General features: G+C 47.6%; 2 protein-coding genes across 2 annotated transcripts; both read right to left on the bottom strand.

Annotated features, from left to right (window-relative positions):
- On the bottom strand, positions 933–7,144 carry LOC8079456 (putative chloride channel-like protein CLC-g). Its single transcript, XM_002453414.2, has 6 exons — positions 6,923–7,144; positions 6,465–6,665; positions 6,066–6,243; positions 3,179–3,720; positions 1,700–2,840; positions 933–1,352 (listed from the first exon to the last, which is right to left on the bottom strand). The coding sequence occupies exons 1-6, from the start codon at positions 7,072–7,074 to the stop codon at positions 1,185–1,187; spliced, it is 2,382 nt and encodes a 793-aa protein (XP_002453459.1). The 5' UTR covers positions 7,075–7,144; the 3' UTR covers positions 933–1,184.
- Positions 9,953–17,050, bottom strand: LOC8079457 (glucomannan 4-beta-mannosyltransferase 1). Its single transcript, XM_002453415.2, has 9 exons — positions 16,590–17,050; positions 16,252–16,350; positions 14,255–14,507; positions 11,749–11,859; positions 11,506–11,642; positions 11,218–11,331; positions 10,896–11,095; positions 10,588–10,785; positions 9,953–10,511 (listed from the first exon to the last, which is right to left on the bottom strand). The coding sequence occupies exons 1-9, from the start codon at positions 16,878–16,880 to the stop codon at positions 10,349–10,351; spliced, it is 1,566 nt and encodes a 521-aa protein (XP_002453460.1). The 5' UTR covers positions 16,881–17,050; the 3' UTR covers positions 9,953–10,348.

Here is a 21,923-nt window from a genome sequence, read left to right on the forward strand (position 1 = left end):
TGGAGGCCTGCTGGCTTCTGAACTTGCCGAGCTTCACAGGAACACCAGCGGGCTGCAGCGAACTCGCAGAGGCAGAGGCGGTTGTCGTCCGCGAACTCGCAGAGGCACACCGCGCAGTCGAATCCTGCCGGCGCCGACCACGACGCCGTACAAGAACACCGGCAGCACATCGATGAAGGACTGGTCGACACCGGCGTCGTGGAGGTAGAACAGCTGCTGGAGCTATCCCTGGAACGCCTTGTTTAGTTCTAAAAAAAATTGCAAAATTTTTTAGATTTTCCGTCACATCGAATCTTGTGGCACATGTATAGAGTATTAAATATAGATAAAAGAAATAACTAATTGCACAAGTTACCTGTAGTTTGCGAGACGAATCTTTTGAGCCTAGTTAGTTCATAATTGGACAATACTTTTGAAATAGAAACGAAAGTGCTACAGTCTCCATTTTGCAAATTTTTTTGAACTGACCTTGTTTACTTCCACCCAAAAACCTAAAATTTTTCAAGATTCTCCGTCACATCAAATCTTTAGACGCATGCATGGAGTATTAAATATAGACGAAAATAAAAACTGATTGCACAGTTTGGTCGAAATTTACGAAACGGATCTTTTGAGCCTAGTTAGTCCAAACGAAAGTGCTACAGTGTCGCGGAATTTTTCCCTTCAGAAACTAAACACGACCTAAAGAAGGCCTTAGTTGTATGATTTTGTGACTACTGTTGTTGGTAGAGTTGTCATAGTCGTTTGTAGTTGTTACAACTATATATTGTTGTTATTCTGTTATACCCAATCTAGGGTTTCTTCTTTATCAATATAATCGGCAGCTCTCCTGGTTGATTTTTTTTTTTTAAGTAAACAGAGCTTGGGCAACACCACGCCCTATAAAATTCAAAAAAAACATTAATTCTTACTTCAGTAATGGACCCTCGACCTACAAGAAAACTATATATCAAACTCAATAAATGTAGAAGACATAAAGCAATATGGCAAACTCATCTTCCTCCACACAAGGAAAATATATAAACATAAATGAAGAAGCGAAGACAAAATTTTGAATGCACATATATGCATGTGTATATATATGAAGCTATCAGCAGCTGCTGTTATTTCACAAACACAGTACACAATGACTCCTTTAATCTACACAAGCCAGCAGCATCCTGCCAGCAATGTATCTGCTTCATTCATCCGCTGTTGGCGACCCACTCAATGAGCGAGCGCAAGTACTTGGCCACGGCGCCCCTCTGCCACCGGAGCCTCTTCCACCTGCTTTTTAGAAGCACAGGGTGCAGCCCCAGGATGTGCTCCGGCATGAAGTCATGCCTCGTCAAGATGCCCACCACCGGCGACCTCTGCAAACATATATATATCGTCAGGAGCACATACATAATATATATGACAAAATAAAAATGAAAGCTTATTAGCCGAATTCATAATATTTTTTTTTCATAATAAATGAGCCAACAGTACTTTTTATCATGTCTTATCAGCCAAATCAACAAGGCTATGTTTGGTACTCTCTCCATCTCAAATTATAAGACGTTTGACTTTTTTTATCGGTCATTCTTGAAAAACTTTGATTAATAAACAAGCCACGACAAAAGAAATGATATTTTGTATAAATTTTTAAATAAGATGAGTAGTCAAAATTGATGTCAAAAAAGTCAAACGACAGGATGTGCGGCACGCCGGCACTTACATCGCAGGCCTTGGGCACGACGAGGAGGTGGCGCAGACCGACCTCCCGGAACAGCACGAGCGCCTTTGCCAGCGACATGGTCTCGACCACCGTGTACGGCGACGTGTTGGTGAAGGGGTGAAGGTCGACGTACATCTCCATCTCCTCCGGCGACAGCACCACGTCGGCGATGGCGTCCTGCTTCCCGGACCCGCGCTTGTCGAAGTCCTCCGCCTGGAACCTCCCGGCCACGTACTCCTTCCGGCACCGCTCGGGCGCCGCCAGGAACTCCCTCTTCTTGAGCAGCACCAGCAGGTGCGCGCGCAGCACCAGGCCGTAGAGCACCGGCGGCCCCGGCGAGAATGGCGGCTCGTCGACGACGGGGAACGCGTGGTGCCCCGTGGTCCGCAGCGTGTGCACGACGCTCCCGACCTTCTCGACGCCGCCGAAGCTCCGCAGCGGGCCGGCCACCACGTCGCCGACGGTGAGCTGCCGCATGTACGGCTCGGCGTGGCCGTCGAGGTGCGGCAGGCCCTTGAGGCGCAGGATGAGGTCGTAGATGCTGGAGTTGAAGGAGTCGGCGACCGTCTTGGAGATGAGCAGCACGAGCATGACGAGCGGGAGGAGGAGCAGGTTGTTGGTGAGCTCGAGGATGATGACGCACACGGACACCGTCATCCGGAGCGTCCCGCCGAGGAAGGACGCGGAGCCGAGGATGGCGACGAGGCCGTGGTCGAGGCCGGACCGGCCGCCGAGCAGCATGGCGACGAGGCGGCCGTAGGTGGCGCCGGTGAGGATGATGGGGACGAAGAGACCCGACGGCGCCACCACGCCGTAGCTCAGCACGCCGAGCGCGTACGACGCCACGAAGAAGATGGCCATGGACGCCGGGTGGTACACGTCGTTGGTGCCCGTGGTGTAGAGGTTGCGGATGGCGTCGTCGTTGATGTTGAGGAACAGGCTGGCGAGGTCGTTGTAGTGCCCCGCCGGGCAGTGGAACCGCCGGAAACGGTTCAGCGCGTGGCACGTCCCGTCCGGCGACGCTAGCGGCCCCGTCGTCGGGCACGGCCGGCACGGCGCCAGCCATGGCAGGCCGAACACGCAGCACGACGTCACCATGGAGACGGTGGCCGCTAACAGCAGCTTGTGCGCTCCTCCTCTCCTGCAAATTTAATGATTACTCCTACATTTAGGGCTTGTTTAGTTTACCCCAAAACCAAAAAATTTTCAAGATTTCTTGTCACACCGAATCTTGCAGTATATACATGGAGCATTAAATATAGACAAAAATAAAAATTAATTTGACAGTTTGCCTGTAAATCGCGAGACAAATCTTTTAAGCCTAGTTACTCTATGATTAGACAATGTTTGTCAAATAAAAACGAAAATGCTATAGTGTTAAAATTCAAAAACTTTTTGAATCTAAACAAGTCCTTAGTTAATCGAAATTCGATCGACCAACAAATTAATCATGAGGACGACACTAGAATGCATGCATACTCGTTGATGGCGTTGTAGACTCGGAGAACCTTGATCATGAGGAAGTTGTAGAGGCCGCCGAGGAGGGCGCCGGTGACGCCGATGAGGATGACGGTGGGGATGTCCTTGAGGTGGTAGGTCATGAGGTCGTCGAAAATGGTGCTCACGTCGTACATGATGAGGCCGCCGCGGCCGAACATGCCGCACCGCCCGGACGCGCACAGCTCGATGAAGAGGCGGAGCACCACCGCCACCACGGCCGTCGTGAAGAAGGAGCGCCAGATGAGCGCGCTGCGCCACCACGACGAGAGGGACTCGAGAGCGAACAGCACGCCGCCGACGGGCGCGCGGAACGCCGCCGCCACCCCGGCGCCGGCGCCGATGGTCACCAGGTCGCGCCGGTCCCGGTCGTTCTTGAAGTAGCGCAGCCAGCGGCAGGTGAGGCCGTACTTGCGGGAGCCTCCCTGCCCGAAGATGGCGGCGATGCACGCGCCGGTGTGGACCATCGGCCCCGCCTTGCCGACGTGCAGCGACGATGATACGCCCGCGATGTTCCCCACGACCTGCACATCAGCATGTACAGTGCCACCAGTTTGAGTACTACATGCAAAAGACACAGCTCAACTTTCGTTCAAGGCAAATTTTGGACACTGATCATCAGTGAAGTACTCCCTCCGGTCCATTTTATCTGGCGCACACATATACCAAGATTCAAACTTTTAAAACTTTGACCATTAATTAGACTAATAATTATTAACTGTTATAACACAAATTTTATATAATTAGATTTGTAAAGAATTATACTATCTAATGATTATAAGTTTATAAGCATAAATAATATAATATAAAATAAATGAATGGTCAAAATGTAATCTAGGAGACCGTGTCATTCTAACCTGCGCCAGATAAAATGGACCGGAGGGAGTACTTGTTTTAGACCAGGTTTGGTAGGAGGTGGTAAACTTTACCGCCTACCGCATCGAATGTTTGACACTTGTATGAATTATTAAATATAGATTATTTACGAAATTAAAAACATAGCTAAAGAATAATTTGTGAGACGATTTTTTAAACATAATTAGTGCATGATTGGACACAAATTACCAAATAAAACGAAAATACTACAGTAATTAATAAATTTTAACACCCCCAACCAAACACTCCCTTTATTTGCTCTAGGACAATGTGTGAATATATTTCATTATCTCGAAATCAATTTATGAAAGTGCATAGTGCCACTAAATTTTTCTACAAATTTTCACTCCTGCCAATTTTATAAGGATATGTCTATCCGTTGCTCGGCTGTTTTGGCTCCGAGAGCACTCCAAATTTTTTCTTCGCCGTCTTCTTTCTCTTGACGTGCCACCGCTGCCACCACCATCCCGCCGCGACACATGTTCCAATTAAATGGTGAATTATGTCTACATTCTCTATTTCTCAAAGCCATTTAAAAACCACTAGTCTCATCTTTAACTAGATGGCAAGTGAATTCCAATTCATTCTTAGGCCCTATTTATGACAGCTCCAAAAGACTCTAGCTCTTTGCTATAGTATGCGGAGGAATAGGAGTCGGTGAAGCAAAAAATAGTTGCTTCATCAACTCTTAGTTCCTTTTGTGAGAGAAAAAAGAAAAATGGTTTCTTGCTACAAATACACGGGGAGTTAAAACCTGAGCCTCAAGAGCTATCAAACCAGACCTTAGACTATATGCTATATATAAATATGGTTCGCCTAAACGGTCGTTTAGACCATTTAAACACCGTATAAACGTTACACAGTGGTACACCGTTTTTGTTTAATAATCTATTTAGCCCGTTTAATTGACCGTTTAGCCCGTTTAATAGACTTTAGCCCGAATAATGACTAAACGGCAGGTGACCGACTGTTTACCGTTTAGCGTTTAGAAAAACAGAATGTCTATTAATATTTGAACAAAAGAGACTAGTACTTTGTTCTACTTTCCGGGAGGGAGAGTTGGTAAAGTGGACATATTTTGCGAGTATATGTTTATTTTAGAGTACACGAAACATATATACCGAGGTTAAAGTTCAAAGATTTACAACGACCTTCTTTCTCCTTTTTTTATTGTGTATCCAAGGGTGGAAACAGCCAAAAATGAGTCAGTGTCACTAATAAAACGATAAAGGTAAGCTAAAGATGCAAATGATTTCGTCAGGATTGACTGACCCTTGTGACAATATATTTGTCAATTCTTACGTCATAGGATTTTGACTACATAATATAATATAATGTTGGACTGTGAACGCTACGGAAGTTTTACATTTTTATCTTGATGGTTCACGCTCTTTTAAAAAAAACTATGGATATATAATGAGTATACTTTTGCGGGAATATAATCGACTTTGTTGTGAGGTATAATGCGGATTTGAGAAGGAAATATACATTATATTATGAAGTCAAAATCCTATGACGTCCTTAGCAAACATCTACTACATGAGTGGCGTGATGATCCACACAACATAAATAGAAAAATCCCGTGCCCTTCATTATTGGTGGCGCCCCTGACATCAAAACAAATCATAGAAAAAGTATTTGCGGTAAGAACATGCAGACATGCTCCCAGATTTAATAATGCGAAAACTGCAGTAGTAAACTCTTCGCATAGAAGTCTACTCTGTCCCGTGCAATGCATCGATCTTTTCTTTGTTTGTTTTTTTGTTTTTTTTTTGGCAGATTGCTCGGTTTCTCGTGGCCATTATGCACTTGGAGGAACTGATGTCAGTCCTTGCTACATTAGTCATTAGTGTTTGTGAACAATCCAGGTGCACACAGCTGAGCTGGCAGCGGCGAGGTGGGGGCCATGTGCAGGCAGCAAGAAAGCGACGGCGAGGCCTGGCAGGATAGGAAAGGATAGGAACACCAACAGACACGCACGACGACGACGCACCTTGACAGCGAGGGTCCGCAGGGAGAAGATGTTGGGCGCGTCGACGCCGTTGAGGTACGCCTTGACCTCCGGGATCCCCGACCCGCCGGCCGCCGGCGACACGAACGACGTGATCGACGACGCCAGCAGCAGCAGCGCCAGGTTGCCGCCGGCGAACACCCAGAACGCCGTCCAGTAGCTGCATGCGTACAGTACAAATGCACCACAGGAACATGATGATCAGATAGATCTGAAACAGCTATAAAGGTCGGCATATACTGCGTGGACAAAGTACGTAGAGACAAAACTCAAGGACCATTTGTTGCCTTCTAAATCGATCCACTTTTTTTTTTTGCCTTTTTGGTAATGGTATATACTCCATAGGACAATGAAAGGGGCAAAAGGCAGGGCAAGGCACACCTGGTGGAGTCCATGAGGGCGGAGACGGCCTGGTGCTTGAAGCCGGCGACGTTCTCGACGGCGAGGTTGATGACGAAGCCGACGGTGCCGGTGAGGATGCCGATGGCGAAGCAGAAGGCCCACTTGAGCACCACGTACCGCACCTGGTCGCCCTTGGACCTCGTCCTCCAGTTCTGGTCGAACAGCTCGTTCTCTATCATCCTGTAAATACGTCATCCAATCCAATCCAGCAGTCACTCACACACCAAACAAGGGATGCATCGATTGATCGATCGATCGGGCAGATATTGCAGACTAAATAACATGAGTTTTGTTTGAGTGACTGACAACTCGAGCAAGAAACGCATATTGAATGACTAATAGATTCGGCAGATAATCTTAAGCGAATGAGCTGAATTTGCCAAGTGGATCGAACAATGCCAAAGAAGGGAGGGAGCAGAGGCGTTTGCTTTGCTTACTCGTAGTCGAGGCTCTCGATAGGGCAAGGATTGGAGCCGACCATGGCCACCTGGGAGGTGTTGTTGGTGGCGCTCCGGTGGAGCAGTGCCCGGTTCAGGGGCCGCTGCTCCTCCTCCATGCCCACCGTGACATCCTCCGGCGGCGACGACATGGCCGGGAGCGGGAGGAGAGCGCGCCCGCAGAGGCCAGAGGAGGGGAGGAGGTGGACCAACCGCGGGCAGATGAGAACAGAGGAGGTGGTGGTTATTAATATGTTTTCTTCTCACAAGTGGACACACACACAGATGATCTCAGTTCTAAGCTTCGCTAGGCCTGGTCTACATAAACCGGCACAAGGAATGTTTTGCTAGTATGAGCATTATCTCTATGTCATAGACTCCCTCCGATTCAAAATAAATGTCACCTTACATTCATGTCGGTTATTTTTTTTTTAATTTTGACTAGATTTGTAGAAAAATATTAACATTATTTATATTTTCAAATGATTTTATTATGAAAATAGATTCGAAAATCTATCCAATGATACTAATTGTATAGTATAAATTGATATTTTACTTTATATATTCGCTTCTAGTTAAAATTATTTGATTCCTCGAGAAACAAGAATGATAATTATTTTAGGATAGAGCAAGTACTCCTCAAGAAACAATAATACACATCTCATTTTTTGAGGAATCAACTAATTGAGTTCAACTATGTGTATTGATTAAAAGTAGCAACAATATTTATATATCTGAATAGATTTACTATAGAAATATATTTTGTAATTAATTAATCTAATTATATCTATTCAGCATAATAAATATTAGTGTCTTTTTTATATATTTGGTTAAACTTAAGATTAATTGACTTTTCAAATAACAAGATATGTACATCTTTTTGAGATGAATGGAGTACTAGTCACCAACAATTTACAGGATACTTAATGATAATGCCAACATATCAACATTAACCGCACGTTAACATTTGGCACAAAAGTGTTCATAAATAATAGGTGCCTTCGGTGTGCTACCCACACACTCCTCGTTTAGAATGCTGAAATTTATTAGAGTAGCTTTCAGCGATTGATCGGTCAAGCGGATCAAAACACACAAGCATGAAGCGTCTAACATATAGAGTAGTGTCACGCTGGTGTATGGACCCAGACTACGGAATATGGAACACGGGGCATGGAAGATAAAGAGCCGTTTGGCTTTTCGGTGGCGGGAGAGGCATATTAGCTGATAGTATGATTGAAAGAATGGTATGGCTTATGTGCAATAATTGCATGCCAAGTAAACACACAGGAAAAAAATTCTGAAAAAGACAGGAGACAGGAGGGAATTAGCAAAAGAGATGACTAAACCGAAGGGCATGTTTTGGTTGCAACTATACTTGCCATGTATTTTTTTTAACCTAAGTATATTAAGGTTAGTCTTGCCGCACTTCTGTAAAAAGAAAATCCATCACGAAACCTTAGGAAGAGTTAGGCAAATAGTGAGTCCATGCCCCGTGGCCAAACGACTAAGTTATATTTACCAAGCCATGACAGAAAGTACTGTTCGCTGATTTGTTGTGAGAAAAAAATACTGCTGAATGACTAACAGATTCAGCTGATAAGCTCAAGCAAACAGGTTGTATATACTCCCATCGTTCTAATTTATAGGTTAGCAAAAGCTATATACCTAGAAAAGCCAAAATGATTAATTTATGATAGAGGGTGCCTCAGTTACGGCAAATTTAGCCTACAATCCATTCATTTTCTAAGTCATATTTTTCTGACCATTATCTTCACTTGTAATTCTTCCCATTATTTTTTAATAATTATTTTATGATATATTAAGCCTGAATGCCAACCAAAAGAATCCATAATCTAAATTATAAGTTACTTTGATTTTTTTTAAAATATATAAGTATACACTTAGATATACATTTTGATACATCGCAGAAACTATGTAGCTAAAATGGCTGATAATAATACTAAGGAATTCTGGTAGTCCCCGCCGTGTAATCTCAAATGTAATCAGGTGATTTGGATATTTTGGCTCTAAGATTGCTTTCAGGACAGGCCTTGGCCCATGGTATCGCGGGTGAGCCTGCCGCGAGATGTCCGCCCGGCCACAAATACGCCCATTGCGGCCTGCGTGCAGTCGGACCACGTTTTGGACCTTTCAAGGCGATTTGCAGCATTTTCAGGGAAAAAATATATTTTGCTATTTTCTGCCTTTAGGAAAGTTCTGGAATGGAAAACCTCTCTTGCGTATCCAGGTTATTCAAAAAAAAATGGAGGAACGTGATTTTTTAAAATGCACAAATGATTGTGATTTCTTTGGATATTGACTATTATGCACAATTTTCACACTGAGGCTACTCTCAAAGGTAACGACCGGTTTGAAACAGGACTTGAGTTTCATGCCCAAGAGATATCTAATTTCTCATGTGGACTAACACACTAATTCCTCTGTCCAGAATGATAATCTTATTTTTAGAGGAAAGAGTTGAATTTTACAAACTTTGACTAGCAAGTAGCAACTCGTCAAATTATATATGTTTATGACATAAACTTGCGCAATAGATTTGTATTCAAAGCATCTCCAAGGTGATATTGCTTCTTTAGCAAATGACAGTAATAGAATTTATTCTAACTCTGACCAAGTTCATAGAAAAATATATTAACATCTACGGGATCAAATAAATGCAGTATCAAAATATATTTCATGGTGTATCTAATGAATCTAGTTTGTTATTTTAGATGTTTGTGTAATTTTTATAAACTTGATTAAAACTAGAGAAGCTTCACTTAGGTCAAAGCTAAAAACAAAATTCAATTAGGAACAGAGGTTGGAGTATATTGTAATTGTAAGAGAAATAAACAGTCAAAACTTAATTTGTCTCACCTTTTCTATTTAAAATACGCTAGAGTTCCGAAAAGAGAGGGATTATTTCACTTAATCACTTCATACTGCCTCTAGGACACTCATTAGAGGCCACTGCTTCATACTAACTAATACACCCACACAACAGGAGAACACATGTAAAATGTAGCATCGTACAAGAGAAGGATGAACACTTGATTTTTTTTTTTCCTCAACACATGTCTGAACCTGTTTTTCTGTATGTTACTAGTACATTGGAAGCAGCCATCCTGCCCCCCCTTAAAACACAGCACATAGTTGCTATAATATATAAGCAAAAACACCACGACATTTCCTGCCCATATGGCACCAATCTCTAAACTTTCCTGCAGTGATCTTGCAACACTGCTTTCCTATTTTACAGTAGCACTGCACATGCAACCGAAGGCTACATGGTCGGTCCCCCAAAAAGACGATGGAAGAGAGGACCGCATGATCTTTACTTCAAACTGGTTATCCACTACGAAACTTGCTGAAGACAATGCGAAAACCAGAGGCGGATGATCTGAACATGCTTCGAACATGCTTCTGTTACGACTGCGGGACGATTGTGCCGACATAGCCGATACCGACAATGAAGAATGCTACGGACTGGAAGAAGAGGTAGATGAAAAAATGGTCCCTCCCATATGCAAAATCATACCATCCGCAGGAGAAGAGGAAGGCTGCCACACCGAGCTCCGTAACGTGCAGCCTGAATAATGTTGCTGGAAATTAGTTGCAGGATTTAAGAGAACACCGGGGAAATAGTAGATTTAATTGCTCCATACCTCTCCCATATCCTCATGAACTGTTTCCTGAGTCCCGCTTTATTAGCTGCTTTCATCTTCATAGCGCTGCCGAGCTTCGCTGTCACAACCCATTCATTCGCCCTGCCAGCCTCTAACAAGCCGATCAATGTGGCTTTTGTTCTGTGCAGGGACATGACGTTCTCAAAGGCGACCCAGAAGAAAAGCAAGTGAAATGACCTGCAAAATTGATGCCATCAGGTTAGGTAATTATGTGGTTTGATCACCTAGAATCATTGATGGATGAATATGCTTCATTGGCTTTATGAGGTTGTCTAAAAGATTTTCACCTGGGAGTGCCAACAGAGTTCATAAGGGTAATGGCTGAGGGAATGTAGACACAGCCCCACTTCGGTATGCGGACCTCGGGGACAAAGATCGTTGCTGGGATGACGAGGCAGTAGAACGAAAAGGTGATAATATGTGCAATGATCTTGCGTATCAAGAAAAAGTTGTAGATGACATGGATCTTCTTCCAGATCGTCACTTTCTGCAAAACAGTCAATAGCATGCAGAGTTACAGCATGTTCTACTTCACATAAATTTCCAAGTTCAGTCAGATGTACTGTGCTTAGTGAGTTTAAATTCTTGAGAATTCGTGTTTGGACAGACCTTATTTGTCACAATCTCCATGAGCATTTTCCTGAACAAGTTTGCCGGGCCGCACGACCACCTGTGCTGCTGGAACCGAAAAGCCTTGAAGGTACTCGGCAGCTCACTTTTCACCTGAAATCAAATTGGACACATCATGGGTAAATCTCACTTTCCTCTTTGTGCAATATGAATGCACTATTGTCTCAAAAAGAAGAAAAACGTCTTCAGCTCAATGATAGCAATGCCAGAAAGGCACCTTGGATTCTATCCGAAATTGTTGGATGCCATGATTGGTATAAACTGTACCTGAACATCGCCAAGGTAGACAAACTTCCAACCCTTGAGGCTGGCCCGGATGGCAAGATCCATGTCCTCCACCGTGGTCCGGTCCTTCCACCCTCCGGCCTCGTTTATCGCAGAGATGCGCCACACGCCAGCGGTGCCTGGTTGCCGAAACTGATCAGCTGATGCTATGAACGAAATGCAGAAGTGTTGTGTGCAAACTACATGTGGATGGACAGATGGGCACTGGTTGTGAGCTTGGTTTACCGTTGAACCCAAAGAAGGCGCAGACGGAGGAGCTCACTTCCTGCTCCACGGTGAAGTGGTAGTCCAGGGACATCTCCTGCATCCGCGTCATCAAGCACTCGTCCGCGTTCACTGATCACCACAAGGACAGACAACAATCAGAATATCAGATATGACCATCAATTACTCGATACTCATCATCTTCGTATCAGATATGACCATCAATTACTCGATACTCATCATCTTCGCTCCCGTGGATTCATGGTCATCCTCAAAATAATAATGACGGAAACAAGTGACAGTAAAATTGTGCAGGTAGAAATCATCACCGCGATAAAAGACCGTATATATACTACTTCTTGCTCGGCTGACCAGACAAACCCAATAATTTACTACTGCACGGGCCAGCACAGCCGTGGGGACATGTGCATTTGTACTCTGATTTTTTTCCCCCAGTTCACTTTGTGTTCTGTCACTTCTGGGTTGGTCCGCGACCCATTGGACCAGCAGACCAAGCAATGTGCTTGTGGTCAGGCTAGAAAGGAATCAATCCAGTGACTCTTACTCTGTCCGGAAAATGATGTAATTCTTGTTCTATCTTTGTTGAGGCTTTTGAAACTTAACCAAATTTATATACTGAAAAAAAAAACAGAAGTGAAGAAAAAACAGAGTGGTATTGCACATTTGCACCGTGCCGGAGTCAAGATTAAGTGGTATTTCGTCGTTACCGAGTCAAGATTACGTGTAGGCTCCCTTTGACCAAGGACAATAAGAACTACTACAGCCCATGAACGAAAATTCTACTGCTATAATAACAGCTCCCTTTATATAAAAAAAAAATCGGCATGCTTGTCTGGATCTGGATGGCTGTCCTTATCATCTGGGCAGTGATACTAATGGCAGCTTGATAACCGTGTTCTTTATTGGAGTACGATGCAGTGCTGCTGAATCGAGAGCTCGGCCCAAGGCATCCAGGGGCGTGCCTGCACTGCAGCAAAGCACAGACAGCGGCGGGGTCCTGGTCACGGTCAATTATAGCGCGCCCACGACCACGCGCGCCGTCCCGGGATCACCGACGGCCAGCCGGCCCCAAGCCCCGCCCGTCACCACATGGATGCAGAAAACCGGTCCAGCCGCGACGGACGGGGCCGCCTACTGTTGTGCCGTGGTGGAGCCGGGACACGTACACATCAGTTCATGTAGTTTTGGATAGGGACTTGACACAACCATACGGAGTAGTACAAGGATGAGAGAGGAATGGGTGGCACTGCGGCTGGGTCGAGTGTGAGTGAAGCAGCTTGACTGTAAACCTTTTTTACCGTGCTCCTTTGAAGGTTGCGGTTGGGGAGATGTACCACGCACAAATGACAAATGTCTGTGGATTCTGGGCTCGGCTGGGCAGCAACGCACAGCTTCAGTCCCACGTGGCACAGTTCGGTGAAGAATCTGCCCCATTACACAACCACCACCACCATCCATCCTCGACCAGTGGATCAGCTGCCTCTGCCTCTGCCGCGTCACGCGCGAATATGCTACTACTCCTGAGCCCCCCTGACCCGCCCCAATAGTAAACGTCCCTGCAGATGGATCGCCAGCACATAAACCAAAGATAACTGTAGCTGCACAACTCCATCACCGACGGCGTCGCGGCGGCGGGGGGCCGTGACCCTGCCGACGAGACTGACAACACAGGCCGTGCGTGCTGTGCCGGTGGCGAGCAAACCGACGGACGGTCCGCGCGGACGATGGGGGCGGTGGTCCGGCCCTGCCTGGCCGGAGCAGCCATGCGGTCCCGGCGGAGGAGGAAGACCGTAGGTAGAATCCCAACGGCAGGAGATCCAGGTACCTCGTACGCCCGGTGACGCGCACATATGACGCATTGTGTACATACGCAGGGCCACGCGACAGGCCCACGAGGGAGAGAGACGTGGGATCCCATGCGGCTGTCAGCAGCGCGCGCCGCGCGGCACGTCCAGGAGCAGCAGCAGAGCAGCACGGGGCCGCAAGAGACATATGTAGCCGGGACCGAGCCCAGCGGTCCTCAGGACCGCTTGTTCAGGCACCGACGGCGGAGATGCGATCTAGGTGCCGGGGTGGGGGGTACTGGAACTGGAAGGACCGTCGGTGGCGTTGGCGTCTGATCTGGGGGACTCGTTGCCCGCGTAGTAGTAGAATAATCCAGCAGCGGCTCGGGGCTCTCTACTACTACTCCACTTGTTGGTAGGCCCAAAAGTCAAGGCCATTCGACACGTGCCCTCGGACGCGAAAGTCAATTGCGCACCCCCCGGTTTTTAGTTTAGTTTTTACTAATTAAAAAAGAAAGGCAATGAAATGATGCATGGTGTGGTGATTCACTAAACCTTGATCTAGACGCAACCCAAATAAGCCTGCATTGTTTACTGTCATACTAACTCCTAGTACTAGGCTAGCCGACACCAGAGAACTAGTAGTAAAGCTGTACTGTAATAATAATACTAATGATGAAAAAAAAATGCAGGTATTTAAATGATGATGAGTCGACACTGACCGAATCTCCATCGTGCCTGGACGAGTGCGATCTCCGGGTTGTGGACGAGGTAAGGGACGGTGCGCTTGAGGAAGTCCGGGTCCGGCTGGAAGTCGGCGTCGAAGATCACCACGTACTCGCACTCCCGCACGTACGCGTGCTTCATCCCGGCCCTCAGCGCGCCGGCCTTGTAACCCTTGCGGTCGTCACGGATCTGGTACGTTATGTTGATCCCCTTCCGAGCCCAACGCTCGCACTCCAGCCGCACCATTTCCTGCATCACAGTCACGTCGTTCACATATACCCAATTAGTTCTAATTTTGTCTGCCAATCATGGTAGCGAGTTTGTTTGTTTGTCTTATAAGACCTATTTTTTTCGGTCAGACAGCAGTATATACTTTGGGTCATGACTTTTTAGATCAGCGAACAGACTCTTAGCACTACTCCGTAGTAACTAATTAATCAAAAAAAATGGATGCTAATAAAACAAACATTTTTCAACTATTACTATACTAGTGTCGTCGTCGGCACAGTTAAACGTATACCGCACGCAATTAACCCATTTGTAAAGTCTAAAGAATGGAGAGGGTAACCGGGATCCAATGTGACTGAGGGAGGGTGGTCAACACTCTGCACGGCTTTTGCACGTGCCTAGCTAGGATCTTTTTGTTTGCAAATTGCAAGGAGGAGGAAGAGGCACCGAAGCTCGCCTAAGAGCAAGTATTATAGTGAGCTGTAAGCTGGCTAAATGCTGATGTGGAGGAGAGAAGGGAGAAGAGAGAGAAGCAGGCTGTAAGCTTACAGCCAACTTAGACACAATAATCAAGAAACTTTGTGAGAGAGATAAGTGGGTCATATATTAATAGTGAATAGCTAACTATTGTATGGGTGGGCTGGGAGAAGGCTGTAAAGAACCTTACAGTCAGCAAGTGGGCTGTATTATTAAACTTGCTCTAATCACTACCCTGATTGTGCTTAATTAGGGGGGGGGCATTCATTGCTACACATACACATACACACACGTCCCCCCAAGAAATCAATGCTCTAGCTAGGTCTAGGAATGGCAGCGCAATGGCCCATAATGCCGAGAGATGACGAATCCATTGTGCCGTGAGATTTCCCCCTTTTTATTATTGCAATATTATTACTGCCAGAGGAGATATTTTTCACACGCGTTAATGAAAAATAATACGTCATGAAATCCCTTATAACTGTGTCCTAATTACCAAGGCAGCCATGATGCATGGTTCCCCATTCCCGCCAAAAATACTGAAAATGGATGGGGCAGCTTGCCTGTTTTGTTGCAACTTTTTTTTTTGGAATAAAATTTCTAAAACTATGAAGGTGGTGCCGTGACATGTGAGGCCTTGTTTAGTTACCAAAAATTTTCAAGGTTCCCCGTCACATAGAATCTTGCGGCACATGCATGAAACATTAAATATACATAAAAACAAAAACTATTTGCACAGTTTATCTGTAAACCGCGAGATAAATCTTTTGAGCCTAGTTACTCAATAATTAGACAGTGTTTGTCAAATAAAAACAAAAGTGCTACAGTATCTTTTTCACAAGTTTCTGCGAACTGAACAAGGCCTGAGTGAGGAAGGACGTGATGAGACATGTGAATTTTTTCACCTTTTCTACACAAGCGTAGCCAGCCGGAGGAGCATGATGCGGTGCGGCCTGTAGCGTGAGTAAAGAGGACAAGGGTGGTCGGGGCCAGGCCTGGCAGGATGCCCGGGCGTTGCGGCCACCTTCAATTCGGCTGGGGACACAAAAGTAAAAGGCTAGCGGAACCGAAACTATACAGTACTCTAAAAAAAGTAAAAAAGCCAGAGCCAGAGGCCTCTTTTTTTTACTATCCCTATTCTACCCTCGCCCCCTCCACATATCAATGGCCACCCACCGACAGGCAGAAGAAGATAACGCTGCTGCTGCTGATGGTATTGCTAATAGTAGTAGTACTGTACATGATTAGCAGTAGTAGTAAATCTCCGGCGGTAAATAGCGGTAATTACCTTAATCATTTCGTCCGTGGAGTCGTCCAGCACCTGCACCACCAGCCGGTCCGCCGGCCACGACAGCCCGCACACGGCGCCGATGGATAGCTGGTACACCTGCAATGCAACACGCACGCCGGCGCCGTCACCGCCGCCGCACACATCAGATTAATGACCCCCCCCCCCCAAAAAAAAATCCCGGACTATTCGAAACAAATTAAACCGCGCTCTCCGTTAAAAGCGAGCTAGCTAGCGCTTGGCCGGCCGGCCGGCAATGGCGGTCAGAGAGACGCGCGCAATGCGGTGGCGGAGCGAGTAAATAAACGCAATTAATGCTGGTGGTGGCCCGTGCTTACCTCGCGCTCGTTGAACATGGGGATCTGGACGAGCACGACGGGGAACGCGGAGGACCCCAGCTCCGGGTCGTCGTCGGGCAACGGGTCGCAGCGGTACCGGCGGTCGGGGCGGAACCGCAGCAGGCGCACGCCGGTGATGACGATGGCCATGTACATCCGCTCCAGGAACAGCAGCACGGACATGGTGAGGCAGACGGCCACCGCCAGCCGCAGCAGCGGCACGATCACCGGCGCGCGCACCTGCGACCACGCCTCCGGCAGCGCCGCCGCCGTCCCCGCCGCCGCGTCCATCGCCTCGCTCGCTAGCTCGGTACGGTGCGGCCGGCCGGCTCGGAGAGAGAGGGAGAGAGGCAGCAGCGCGCAATGTGGCCGTCGGCAGGGTGGTGGCTGCCTGGGCCGGGCGGCTGCCTGCGGGGCTCGGCTCGGCTCGGTGTTGGGGCGCGGGCGGGCGGGCGGGCGGGCGGGCTCTGGAGTCGGAGTGCGGGGAGAGGAAGGGGGGTTTATAGAGGCCACCCACGTGCTTAGCCTCAGCGCGGCATCAGGAGCCGTAGGGTTTTGTATATGCACTGTACACAGCCCCTAATAATAGCCTAATATCCTACCTCGCTCCATCCATCCCACAGCACTTATGATTAATTATTCCTTGTAATCTAAAAAAAGCATATAAGCATTTCCAGAATATCTATTCTCTGCGAGCAGCTAGTACGAATGAATATTATTTTAGCGTGGACTGGAGGAAAATGCAAGTGTCAGTGTTTGTGTGTGTGTGTGTCAGTTGCAATTGGCGCCAAAGATGCAGATCCAGGTGTGTCCAAGAAAAGAAAAATGGCGGGAGCGTTGGCCATTCATTAATGCAGATTGATCCAAGTCTCTACCGCGACCGCGAGGAACACACACAGAGAGCAGTGATTAGAGTTTTATTAGGAAACCACAGCACCGACGAACCCAACCGAGCATATTCACTCACACTCACAGCGACAGCGCTGCTCCAGCTCGGCACATGAATATACATAATACTCCGTATAATATTTTTTACGAGCGTCTGACGTCACGCACAGTTTGACCTGTGAAAAGTATAACTGTGGCCTTGTTTAGTTCCAAAAAATTTTGCAAAATAGGAATAATAGCATTTTCGTTTGTATTTGAAAAATATTGTCCAATCACGAACTAACTATGCTCAAAAGATTCATCTTCTCAATTCCGATCAAACTGTGCAATTAGTTTTTATTTTCATCTATATTTAATACTCTATGCATGCGTCTAAAAATTTGATGTGATGGAAAATCTGAAAAATTTTGCAAAATTTTTTAGGAACTAAACAAGGCCTGTATATGAGCGAGGAGGGTGATCTGGGATCCAAGGTCCGGTTTGCACAGACGAGCTGCGGAAAGAAGAACAGCAACTGCATCTGCATCTGCATGATTGGCGCATATCAGAAGGTGACGGACTGACGGTAAACGTAACATGGACGACGACCGGACAGAGCGTGGGGGGGTTAATTAAAAACAGTAAAAAGCGAGGACGGATGGAGCCGATTAGGCCATCATTGTCGCGGTGGGGTAAATGGGCCCTGCGAGGGGGTGTCGGTGGCGCGGATAGCTGGAGATGGAAGAGGGGTGTGTGTCACGCTTGCTGCACAGCACTTGTACTGCTGGCTGGAACGGCAGCACGAGCTCATCGTCATGGGGCGTCAGTTTGTGCCGGTTCCTGCCGTCAAGATGGGCTTCTGCCTCTCTGCCTAGTAGTTGGTTAATTACCTGGTTGGCTGGAAGGGAATCAGTTTTTACTCGCTTGATGAGGACTGAGGAGAGTGGAGCGATGAGAGAGAGAGAGAGAAGGCAGGTGCAGTGCAGCAGACAGAGCGCACTTTTGGGTTCTTGGGATCGGCTTCAATTAGGGCAGCAGAGTAGTGAATGGAAAAGGGTGGCGAAAGCAAGGATTATTATTTTTTTTAAAAAAAAGAAAGGTGATTAGGCGAGTCAAGTTCCTATGTAATGCAGGTGCCCGGGAGTGGAAGAGCCTTTTTCTCCTCCCTGATTTTTCGCAGAAATGATTTCCCTGAATCACAGGCCAAAACACAGCCAGGAAATCACATTCAGAAACCCCCTCCCTGTCGAGATTGTCTAGTCTAGTGTTTAGCGTTTAGGTTTAGCCATGCATGCAAATGTCCGGACCCGTTTTTTTCCCCTTTAGATCTTTTTGAGCGCACACAAAAAGAAACAAATAAATAAATAAAAGCGGAGAAGCGCCCCCCACACAGGCCACACACCCACTTGGTCCCGGCTTTGTTTGGCTTTCCGACGGGCAAGGTGGTGCAAGCACAAAACCGCAGCGTCCACGAGACAGGGCATTAAGACGGGGGCCGTGTCTCCTCTTGCCGCGCCACAACACGCGCAGCGTAACCGGCGTCTCCCCCGGACAAATCCACTATTTTTATATTCCAAAAAAAAAAACGCCTCGTCGAAAAGCGCGATGGCCGTTCAACGCGAGACTGAAGAGATCGGCGGGCGGCCGCTGCGCTGACCGCACCACCACCAACACCAACACTGCCGTCGGCGCCCGCCCTGCTGCTGCTGCTGCTGTTGCCGAACCGAAATGGAGGGTGGCGTGGCGTGGTAGACTTGACGAAGAAACGGGTGCCCCCCGCGCGCGTCCTGTTTCACGCCGGCACGGCGGTGGTACTGCGTGAAAACCCAAGAAGCACAGCAGCCAGCAGGTCAGCATCGGCATGTAACATGTGCCGCAGAGCCTGTTGATCTGGAGCCTGCCCACACGTTGCTGCCGCCTGCCGCGACGACTAACCCGAGCTGGCCACAACAGCTCGAGGCCGGGTACTTACAGCGGCCCCAAATGGACCGGGCCAAGCCAGGCCTATATATTCAGTCCTGGCGCCTGGTAATTTCTCCCTGTTCTAGTTTCTATAATATCACTGCAACAGGGCACACGGGGTCACGGGAATTTCACGGAAACGGTGGCCTGCGCCTGCCGCTGTGCCAGCCCTGGAGTGAGTGAGGACTGTGAGGTGGGAACGAGGATCGGCAGCAGGACGCCAAGCGGTGTCGCCCGTCGCGGAGCGAGCCATGTGTGCATGCCGTGCGATCGGGATCCATGCCTGCTGCGTCCGCGGGCGGCGGATGGGCGCGCGCGCGTCGGTCGGCACTTGACAAGGACGCGCGCGCCGGGCGCAGGCGGAGTCGTTGCAAATCTGTGATCTGATACCTGGATTTGGCGTTGGGGTTTTGTACGTGGATCCAAGATTGCATCCGTCCGCTGGGGCTGAGGATCGGAGACTTGCCGGGGGAGGACGGGGTGTCTAGATCTTACTGCATCCACCACTTCTCTGTCAGTACTTGGGCCGTCCGTCTTGGTAACCATGCATGCATGGTACCATCGGCAGCAGCGGAGCTGGTTTTTGGAGCACCATGTGAACTTTTGAGTGTGTGATGGACTTTGTCTTATGACCAGTGCTTAGGACATGGACGTTCAGCTAATAACGGACTGTTTTTTTTTTTCGAGAGAGAGAGAGAGAGAGAGATTGGATCCTCGCAAGGCACTGATTACGCTAAACAGAGGACAGGATATGGTGCAATTGACACTGGTCAAGGGAAACGGAAAGGATGTGGCGAGAATAAAACCACCACAAGATGCCGCTGTTCAGAATTCAGAGATGACAGATGTCTCATTGTATTAAACCCCCAACTGTTGACACATGTAGATGTAGAAACAAGAAAGAGGCTGCCCAGTAAAATTGCTTGCTTTGCAGAGCTGCCTATAGCCACTGATGGGAGGGAGACGAGCACATGAAGCTTGTGTTCCCGATTTCAGCATGAGGCTCTAAAACATCCACAGGAGAAGATCGGAAGTGGTTACTAGGCCAATTGCAGTACCAATGTAAGGCCTTGTTTAGTTCACCTCAAAATCAAAAAGTTTTTAAGATTCCCCATCACATCGAATCTTACGACACATGTATGAAGCATTAAATATAGATAAAAACAAATACTAATTACACAATTTGTCTGTAAATCGTGAAATGAATCTTTTGATCCTAGTTAGTCCATAATTGGGTAATATTTACCACAAACAAACGAAAGTGCTACAGTAGCGAAATCCAAAAAATTTTGCGTCTAAACAAGGCCTAGTCACTTGCTGTTTGTTTAACTTTCAGGAACAGGAACTGACCAGCCGGGTATTGTGTACTCCTACCTGCTGCAGAAGCCTTGTTTCTCGCAGTCTGTGCCAGGATTTTCCTCAACAGGTCGGCTAGCTAGGCGGCCCACAAAGCACCACCCTCACCAGTCACCACGCATGCATCCGTGTTGGGCGCTGCTGATATCGGTAGGATTTGGATGTACACTCCTACCACCACGTCGCAGTTGGGCGGGTTATCAGTTTATCACTCGATAACGACACGACACATGCATCGCAATTGAGCAAGCAAATACTGTACATTTCACAAGAACAATAATGCAGTGAGACATGTCTCGGCTAGGTGTGTATCAGGACACTCAGGAGACAGGAGCTATGCATGCATGCGCCGTCTCAGGTTCAAGTTCAGTTCACTTCCGGTTCCGGATCTTTTTGATGCCGCTGACCGCTGAGAGGTTACAGATCGAGCAACTGATGGAAGCTCAAAGTTTACCATATATGCTGTCCACAACTGCTCCTATAGCCTATAGCAGGACCATCGATCTACATCTACCTTGTAGTCTGAAGGGCAAGGATTATATTGCAGGTGACGGTTCTGACAGTTACGACAGCTATAGCTCCCATGCTCTTTTGAGCTGCAGCCACCTTGGAGTCCGATGACTAGTTACCACCGACACTCAAAGCTTAACACACCCTTTTCGTCTCGCTTCACATAGTATTATCAATTTCTCATGTGCACTGCTCGGTCTCTCTCTCTCTCTCTCCTACCTCGTCCCTCCCCCTTGCTTTGTAGCCCATGATCTCGCTCTCGGGCTTAATCACCGATCCGGGGCCGTGATCAGCGGCGGGTCTCGTAGATGATTGGGCGGCCATGCATTTAACTGGCCCGGGGACATGTGCCGACCCGGCCGGCGTTGCCGATACGCCGCCGACGACGCCGACGCCGACGCCGCGAATGGAAGAGCCACACGACGCCGCGTTAGCTAGCGTAAACATTGCTTGTCCGGTGTGTCATATCTTCGCCTAATCACGTGTACCAGTAGTACACATGATGAGAGAGGTCGTTTCGCCTTGTCTTACGTCAGTTGTTGTACGTCTGTACTTAACCATGCATTGTGCTGGTGGGCGCATCCCCGTCCCATGGTATCCGGATCCGGATCTGACCGTTGAGTTACGCCAACAGACGAC

This window comes from Sorghum bicolor, chromosome 4 (assembly GCF_000003195.3).
Source record: "Sorghum bicolor cultivar BTx623 chromosome 4, Sorghum_bicolor_NCBIv3, whole genome shotgun sequence".
NCBI lineage: Eukaryota > Viridiplantae > Streptophyta > Magnoliopsida > Poales > Poaceae > Sorghum > Sorghum bicolor.

Coding starts and splice junctions, on each gene's coding strand:
- LOC8079456 (XM_002453414.2), bottom strand. CDS start 7,074: ATGTCGTCGCCGCCGGAGGATGTCACGGTGGGCATGGAGGAGGAGCAG. Junction 3,721..6,065: donor TGCGGACCCTCGCTGTCAAG/GTGCGTCGTCGT, acceptor GCTGATGTGCAG/GTCGTGGGGAACATCGCGGG. Junction 2,841..3,178: donor GTCTACAACGCCATCAACGA/GTATGCATGCAT, acceptor TTAAATTTGCAG/GAGAGGAGGAGCGCACAAGC.
- LOC8079457 (XM_002453415.2), bottom strand. CDS start 16,880: ATGGACGCGGCGGCGGGGACGGCGGCGGCGCTGCCGGAGGCGTGGTCG. Junction 14,508..16,251: donor CCACGGACGAAATGATTAAG/GTAATTACCGCT, acceptor ACTGTGATGCAG/GAAATGGTGCGGCTGGAGTG. Junction 11,643..11,748: donor CGCCTTCTTTGGGTTCAACG/GTAAACCAAGCT, acceptor TTCGGCAACCAG/GCACCGCTGGCGTGTGGCGC.